The 8,893-nt window shown below is 36.1% G+C and overlaps 1 protein-coding gene across 1 annotated transcript; it reads left to right on the top strand.

Moving 5' to 3' along the window:
* Positions 1-427: 427 nt before the first annotated feature.
* On the top strand, positions 428-4,795 carry LOC107103418 (C-factor-like). Its single transcript, XM_015403124.1, has 6 exons — positions 428-602; positions 841-892; positions 1,386-1,573; positions 3,228-3,392; positions 4,262-4,372; positions 4,593-4,795. The coding sequence occupies exons 1-6, from the start codon at positions 450-452 to the stop codon at positions 4,704-4,706; spliced, it is 783 nt and encodes a 260-aa protein (XP_015258610.1). The 5' UTR covers positions 428-449; the 3' UTR covers positions 4,707-4,795.
* Positions 4,796-8,893: the final 4,098 nt, after the last annotated feature.

The raw sequence follows: 8,893 nt of genomic DNA, 5'->3' as shown, positions 1-8,893 counted from the left end.
TAATTACAACTAAGGCGAATAAATAAAGAAGCTAATTAAAAGAGATATATACATTAATGTCTCACTGTGTAGTTTAATTTCTACCTACATTTATTTCTTTATTGTATTTTTTATGACAATTAATTGTATACTTATTTATTTATTGAGCATTTATTTATTTAGGTATTTATTTTTAAATATGGCAGAGTTGGTCCTCCATATTTATTGCGCTATATAGGGGTTATGGCGGATGTCAGCCTTTGTTTTCTGAACCTTTATCTATTGGACCATCTCCGCAGCATAAAGTCTCTGCTTTAACTCATACCAGTGGAACACTTCTGCCCTCCAGCGGATGAAAGGTGGCATTACATGGATCAGATTGGCTTATTATAAAACCATGATTAGAAGTATTTAGAGAGAACGCGTTCGACTGCAAACCAGACTCTGGCTACTACGGTAAAATAATAACGATGAGTGGAGTGATGAATTTCAAAAACTGTGGTTCTGTGCTGATAACGGGAGCAAACCGCGGACTCGGGCTGCAGATGGTGGAAAGTCTGGCGAGTGAAGGTTTCTCACCGGGCAAGATTATAGCCACCACCAGAAACATCAGCCTTTCGCAGGTAAATTAGTCTGCGAAATTTGACCATATTATTTAATGAAATGTAACAATTTAATTTAATTCACCCCCTTTATAAAGTGACACCTTTATTCAGAAACATGGTCTATTTATTAGGATAACCAAAAAAAAAGACACTAAATTGTATTTACTAATAGCCACCACCAGATGTCGCTGTTTCGCTCTCGCCTAATAACCTTTAAAAGCCCCTGAAATAACTTTTTGTTTATTTTGATTTACAGAAACTCCAGGAACTGGCTAAGAAATACTCCAACGTCCACATAGTAACGTTAGGTAAGAGTTAGAGGACAAAAGAAAAAACTCAAAAGAAAAAAGACAGTAAAGGGTTAAATAACTTTCAATAAATGGACATTGCTTAAATTTTATTTAATTGGCAAAACAAACACAAAAGACAACGTTAATACGCTTAAAAAGGAAATTTTATCTCTCAATCTAATTATCCATCAGTTCATCTTTTTTGCTGCACTTCCATCAATATATCCAGAAACCCATCTGTCCAGAAATCGGTTTATCCTTACATACTTCCCACTTTCTTGCATCCATTTTTCCGTTAATCTGTCCATTCATCACTCCATATATGTGTATTGCTTTATCCATTCCGTTATCTGTCAACACACATATATCTGTCATCCATCAGTTCATCTATTCTTCCATTCTTCAAATCTGAATCCAACCATACAGGGTATTCTGAAGTCCCCCTGTGATCCGGTTTGATTAGCTTGTTTGCTTTTGTGCCATTTGTAGTGCTTGTGTGTCTCTTGTGTAGACGTGGTAGATCAGGAGAGCATTGAGAAATGTGCTGAGGAGGTGGGCCAGCTGGTAGAGGAGGAAGGTCTGAACTGTCTGATAAACAACGCGGGGATCAATGTGGAGGCCGACTTCCATTCTGTCACAGCAGAGAAGATGATAGAGAACTTCCACACCAACTCTGTGGCTCCTCTGATGATAACAAAGGTATGTTGTATAAAGAATCCTGGTGGCCAAAAAAACAGCAAGGATCTACTTTCTCAGTTCCTCCTGGAACACTGTGTGGGATGGTTCTGATTGTGCAGGACACCAAAACAAAAGAACGACCTTGGTAAAGAGATTTTACAAAGTACCAGAGCCGTCCGCATGTCATAAATAATTAGAACCTTTGGTGCTGCTAAGCCTTAGAGGACAGGGGGCGATGGAGCAGCCCTCTGTGCAGTTTAAAATATGAGCACTAATCAGAGGCCTGCCAGCAGGAAAGATTCTTGCTGACACAAAGTTTGAAGGACGTTTTTGTTTAAAGCGCAAGGCCGCAGTGTTTCAGAGTCCCTCGGTAATGATTGGAATGGTGACTCATGTTGAGCAGAAATCTGCCACTATTCATTCACTGAGGCCTTTAAAACTCTGTCCTTCCATCTTGTAGAAAACAACTTAAAGAGAACTACAATATTTGATTTTTGCAAGCTTGCATTTCGTCTTTATAACGGTAACTTTTTTTTTTTTTTTTTTTTTTTTTTTTTGTGAAAAAAAAAAAAAAAAAAAATTTTTTTTTTTTTTTTTTTTTTTTTGGTGAAACTCTTGAATAGTGTTTTATTTACAAAATGGGGGATTAATTAGAATAAACAGATGGATAAAATCTTTGAAAGTGCTACATTTTGTGTTTCACACAAGCTGCAATACTATGATGGGAAATGGGATTTTTTGCATGCCACACCAACCATAAACAGCTGTTTATTTTTTGGTCTGTTTTGAAAGACAAACAGGAAGTAGCGAATCATTGTTAATTGAAAGAATGAGGGTTACTAATAAGATGTGAAAAGCACAGCATGTTTTTTTTTTTTTTTTTTTAGACCAACTCTTTTTCAGATTTCTCTTGTCGTGGCTCTTAATTTCCAGCCGTGGAGGTCCGGTGTCCTACATCTTTTAGATGTGCCTATGCTTCAACATCATCTGAGTCAAAAAAAACAAACAGATAATTAGCAGAATTGACTGTATACTGAGGAGATAATTCAGCCATTTTATTTAAATCTGGAAGCAGAATCAAATCTAAAAGTTGGAGGAAACCATAAGGACTGAGTCACAAGACCCAACCTTTTTCCTGGAAAGGTCAGAGAAGACTTTACTCACCAAGGAGACTGAGGACTAGTCCACTAAAAGGCAAAAACACAATGTTTTCATAAACAGCTTATAGAAATGGTTGGGTCCATGCAAGTGTACTCAGCAGATCCTAGTCACTGAGGGAGGCAGTTCATTTGTTGTACTTTAGTGTTTTCAGGTGTTTTAAAGGGCCTTAAATCTGGAAATTACACGTCTAGCGCTCCACAGTGGCTGAAAGTCACTGTTTCTTTAGAATGTTTTTAAATGTTGCAAAATTATAGATGCTATTTCTCTGTAGTGTCAACATTTCATCACTAGAGGGAAGCGCTGACATAGCGTCTACATTTATTACATAAGCTGGTAAAGCCATAGACATGAATATGGATAATACTATCAAACTCTAATGACAAAAAAAGTGTGGGTTATAAAGTCTTTATCTTTGCTTGTTATATTTATTCGCAGTATGTTATGCAATATGTCCTTGTTAACTAAATTCTGAAAGAATTCTTGTTAAGTTTTTTGTTTTTCTTTCCTTTGTCAGGCATTCCTGCCTCTGTTAAAGAAGGCTGCAAGCAGAGGGGGGTCAGGAATAATGAGAATCCAGAAGGCAGCAGTTATTAACATGACATCTCTGCTGGGGTCTGTGGAGCTCAACTGGGGCGAGAGGGCCAACAGCTTCAAATGGTACCCTTACAGAACCTCCAAGGTATCAATTGTTATGGAAAAATGCATTCTAGGAGATGTTTTGATATAATGCACAGATGTTTCAGTCACGGCTCAGTATAGTTCTTGTGCTCTAGTGAGTTTTCTGTATTTGCTTTTTTTATTTATTATATCTAAAGTGTTTTAGTTCTGTCCCCAGATTATGACTGTGCTTTCTGGGCTGCGGGTCCTGATATAAAAGTCATTATTGGTCAATAAATGAAAAGGTGTTCTGGTTTGCAACATTTATAAAAATTAACTAAACTGCAAACAAGCTGTTTATCAGCAGCCACAAGAACAAGCTACTCTGCTGTAATCAGGTGGATCTGATCATTAGCAGCCAATATTCTCATTAAAAACTATGTGCTAATAGTCACTATAACCGAATGCTACATACAATTTATTTAAAATGATTTGTTAAAATGTTTTACATTGTAACTTTCTATTATGGTGAAAATTGTGAAAAGGGAAGTTGATTCTGATTTTGATTAACAACAGCACACAAAAAAACTTTCATTTAGCTCAGACATAAAAAAAAGAAATACTTGCAGAAGAAAGGTTTTAACATGAAAGAATCAGCAGGGAGTTTTAATTTATTGTGATCTCTGCACATCAGCAGCAACTAAGAGAGAACACAGGTAAAAATCTGCAAAACAACAGATATGCCTGCCTGATCAAATGTATGCTAACGTCATAGTTTTAATTTCAAAACACTCTTTTGTCTGAAATATTTTCCAATTACTCATTTGCCGTTAAGGATAATTAAAAGACCTGATGGGGAATTTTTGTTTCACACGATCAAGTATTTTAGGCGTTCTGGTTCTAAAATATATTTAGCCATTTAACAGTTTAATTTGTGGTTGGTCTCCTCAGAGTGCTCTCAATATGGTGAGTCGCTGCATGGCTGTGGACCTAGAGTCTGATGGGATCCTCTGCATGGCCATACATCCTGGATGGGTCCGCACTGACATGGGAGGCTCTGAGGTAAACGTCTACTGCAGGTAGCGCCTGTGTCTTTGTTTAAAAAGATGGACGTTTATTAGAGTTTACTTTTAGACTTAATTAGGAATTACATGAATTATGGGTTCGTAGAATTAATTATCCTAAAAACTGTGACGGTTTGTTTTGGTTTGTACAAGGTGGTTCGCCTAATTTTAAGGAATATTAAGTGTCCATCTTTTTGCTTTATGTTTTTCTGTTCCAGGCTCCTCTGAGTCCTGAGGAAAGTGTTGCATCCGTCTTGTCTGTGATTGGTGGGCTGACTGAAAAGGACCACGGATCATTTTTGAACTTTACAGGAGAGCAGCTGCCTTGGTGACCTGTTGATCCGCTCGTGACTTTAGAAACTTCAACCCAATCCTAATGACTCTAGTCAGCGTGATCTTGACTTTGGAGAAACGAATGTGTCCATCAGAGTTTTCATTATTTATTTTTAAAACAATCATGACATTTTCAAAATCTGAATGTGAGAAAAAAAATGTATTTAGGGTGAAACTATATATTAAAGTTTAAATTCATATCATAAATGCTTTTTTGTGGACTTTGTTTGACATTATTCTTCATGGAAAAATTCTGCACTTATCACCATTGTTTTATTTTTAGTAGAATTTCAATCCCCTCAGTTTTTCTTATTCTTTTTTTCGTACTCCACTTCATGTCATAAAGCTGATTATCCTATCAAAAAGATGCACAATCTCTACCTTGGCAATATTTATAGTTTTAGAGTAAATTAATATAAAATAAGCTATTATTAACAGACAAACTGAAGCTGCAGACCCCGAAAGCTTTTGATCAGGACTGTAAATATGCACAAAGGAGATTACTTAATAGACACAGTTGTGAAATAGTTGAAGTGAGCTCAGGTTTTATACAATCCATTTAGTTTCATTACTTTTTTTGGATACTAACAGAAAAATATGTGTTTTGCAGCAAACAATATATATCAATAAAGACAACAACACAGAAGCAAATTAAATTACAGCATTAATAATCCTTTAAAACCACCTGGGCATCTGTAAAATTTTTGTTTTTTAAAATAGATGAATGCTTTTTTTTCACATTACTCAGATGACTTGCAGATTTGGAAATAAATAGATTTTGAATACGGATTTTCAAACACTTTTTGTCAGTTTTATTGTTTAATTTTCCTGTATATTTTTAATGCATTTTCTTTAAAAACTCAAAGAAAATTGACTGAACAGACATTTTCTATGCCGTCCCCATTGTGATACATATAAGACAGTAAGCTAACAGGGTCATAGAAGCAGCTGGTTTTTTATTGAATCGCGTCACCTGAATGTGGACGTATTGGAAGTTTTCTCACATTCCTGGTTTATTGAGGTGTGAGGTATATTCTGGGAAGAAGGTCTGACCCTCTGTTCCATTTCAAACAAAAAGTGTGCTATGAGTCATTGCTCTATAGTAACCCCACAAGGAACGCCATAGTTTCCTATGTGTGTTCAGCCTGGGCTAAGATTGAGCAATCAGCTGATGAGAAAGGAGATAGACAGTGGTGGGATGAGGCTACCCCCGCTCTCAGCTGAAGGCTGAACTGATATCAAGGACTGTGCAAACAAATCGACACAAGATCTTAAAAACTACCTCCAATTGATCCAAGTCAGTTTTTCGAGAAACACCAAGAAGGTACATTATCTTTAGGCTGTTTATGGACTATTTACTGCTTTAAAAGCTATTTGCTGTTCACAGATTTTAATTAAAACATATCTCCATATTCAAATATTGCATTTTGATTTGAGGTGAAGGATAACCTGATCCCACTGAGGATAGGCTCAAACTTTCAGGTGTAAATTAGCCTGAAAAAAACAAGTTATATCACCAAACTAGTTGGAAATTCTAGGATTTTCTGGCTTCAGTTTGTTATAAAAGACATTTGTGCAACACATCTCTATGTACAGAAACTCCTGTTACCGTTAAATAACCCCCACATGGAAGTTAATTCGACACATACTGCCTACTTTAGGCTAATCTATTTCACATATTTGCATACAATATGAACCTTTTTGTGGAGGTGACCTTCAGCATGTTTACTTGTCCTGCAAAGAAGCTAATTTTCAGATGTTGCTTGAGTAACAGCAAGTCTTTGGCTTGGCCTTTCAATAATGCACATTTTCGTCCTTATGCGAGCATATTGAACATCTTAATAACAATAATCTACAGAGACCCAGCCTTCGAACTTGCAAGAAACTTTCCATCACATTGTTAGATAAACATAAAAGTGGTATGGATTTATTTTGATTCGACAGATTGATAGTTTAGGACACTTATGGCAAAATGAAAGTCTGATCAAAATGTTTTAAATTAGGTTGACATAATTTTATGTCTGACAGGTGAATATTAAAGCCTAATTAAAAATTTTACTTGGTTTATAAAATAAATGCACAACAAAAAGCATCAAAGTAGTTGTAGTAGTAGTTGAGGTATTTGATCATATTAGAATATGATAGCCAATACTTATGTAAACAGAACTTAAAGTGAAATGAGCTAAAAAAAATTTAAAAAAGGAATGGCGAGATAAACAACTGCAAATAATGAATGTTGACAGGGTTAGCGGAAGACCAAATAAGTCCAGGAAGTTTGAACAATTATCAGACAACAAAATTAGACAGTGTGTTTGAAATTAAATGGTTTCCTGGAATTGAGTGCATACAATATTAGACTAGAAACAACACGACCGTGGGTGGTTCTAGATGGGGGCCAGCAGGGGCCAGTGCTCCTTTAGAACAGCTTTTGACCCGTGTAATGGCTCCTGTATTATAGACGTAAAACTAAATTTATATTTTTATGAATATATGTAGTGGGACAGAAAACATCACTGAAAAGACCCTTGAACCTGTTCCATATTTTTACCCTCACACTTTTATTTCAACAATTATTTAAAAATGAAGGTGTTGGGTGTTTAGCTTTAGTTATATTCAAGGATCTCCTCAGCACTGATTGCAGTTTTCTGGCTGATTACCAATCTGTAAAAGGCCTAAAATGCTCATTCCAGTTTGTTATATGTGTTATACGATTACAATACAACTTTGATGTTTTAATCTTATTTTATTGAATAAAAGGAAAATGAGCAGTCAAAGTGAAAATAGTATAATTTCAAAGTTTACAGCACTGATAATGACTGATTATTAGACCTTTGGGGGGTTGGTGGTTAAGATTATTTTGAAGTATCGGCTTATCATCAGTCCAGAGGCGTAGCTAGAAAATCCTAATAGGGGTGGCCAGTCAATAACCAATGAACATTGAGGGGTGGCCGAAAGGCACCAGAACCTCAGGTTCAATCTACACTCTTTCAACAGGAACAAGCTCAACATCCATATTTTCTAAATAAAGACAAACTTTATTTTCCTGCAGCCTTTGCTAACAAAAAGATGCATATATTTAAACATCTATGCTGTGTAAATAAAAGGTTTAGTGGACAAAATTCTTTCAGGTTTGAGTTCTGGGGCGAACATATTTCAATTGCCATTACCTACTTTTATCAACAATCATTCCGCAAAAAAAATATTTTTAAATCTACTAATTTAATGAATTTTGATGTTATTATTTAAGTAGTTATTTGCCTATGATTTGGCTGAAGACTCCTAGATGACTTGCAGAGGTACACAATTTTATCTCCATGTTACCCCCAAATAATTCAAAGTTTAGTTCTGAAAAGAGCATAAATTCTGTATCTATCATCTTTAATGTTTGTATATTGATGTGCATAATTAACCGCAGTGTTTCTGTTGTCAAGTTGCTGTTAATATATGAAAAATGTAAATGTTTAATAAGTTTGAACATTCCCCTTCAGAGTATTACTACTGCCACTGTCTGTATTAGAGGGGGAAAATGGTAGGGGTGGCCAATGATTGGCTATGGCCATCCCTGGCCCCCCATCTAGCTCCACCCCTGGTAAAGACAAAACAGGTTAATAGACTATTCCGAAGAACATCAAAGTCTGGATGCTCCTTATACTTTGCTTTTCCTTAACTAATTCTTGAAATTCTAAAAGCAAATTCCAGAAGTTTTACTGTTCGCTTTTTACTCTAAAACTGAACTTTTTATCGATTATTGGGAGCTCATTGTTAAAAGTTTAACCCTCCCCGCCCACTGATCTCATCTAGTTGATTATTGTTTGGCTAAAAGGGGCCATGGCCACCCCTGGCCCCCCATCTAGCTCCGCCCCTGCATCAGTCTACCAAAACTAAGGAAATAAGTACCAATTAATCAAGCAACCCTACATTTTAATAATCTCTAATCTCTTAATCCGCTGTGTGACCCCCCCAGGTAAATTAGGTCTGGAACCAGCACTATGATCTTGAGCCTGGATTTTACTCTGAAGGCATCAGCAGAACAGCTGGAGGCCTGCAACAAGTTTCCCTTCACGAAGGGAGCTTAAAAATCCTGTAGAGCACTCCCCAAAAAAGACATTTATTTATGCATGTTTGTTTGTACTTCTTGTTAAACATTAGTCACTCACTGTGCAAATAAAACACGCGTGATTCAATG

This window comes from Cyprinodon variegatus, unplaced genomic scaffold (genome assembly GCF_000732505.1).
Source record: "Cyprinodon variegatus isolate N-32 unplaced genomic scaffold, C_variegatus-1.0 Scaffold1441, whole genome shotgun sequence".
NCBI lineage: Eukaryota > Metazoa > Chordata > Actinopteri > Cyprinodontiformes > Cyprinodontidae > Cyprinodon > Cyprinodon variegatus.
The sequence above is the reverse complement of the archived record's forward strand: the minus strand, read 5'-3'. Positions and strand labels throughout refer to the sequence as shown.

What these genes read in the sequence shown, in the direction of transcription:
- LOC107103418 (XM_015403124.1), top strand. Translation starts at nt 450, where the DNA reads ATGAGTGGAGTGATGAATTTCAAAAACTGTGGTTCTGTGCTGATAACG. An exon ending in CGTCCACATAGTAACGTTAG is followed by an intron (nt 893 to 1,385) that starts GTAAGAGTTAGA and finishes TCTCTTGTGTAG; the next exon opens with ACGTGGTAGATCAGGAGAGC. An exon ending in ACCCTTACAGAACCTCCAAG is followed by an intron (nt 3,393 to 4,261) that starts GTATCAATTGTT and finishes TGGTCTCCTCAG; the next exon opens with AGTGCTCTCAATATGGTGAG.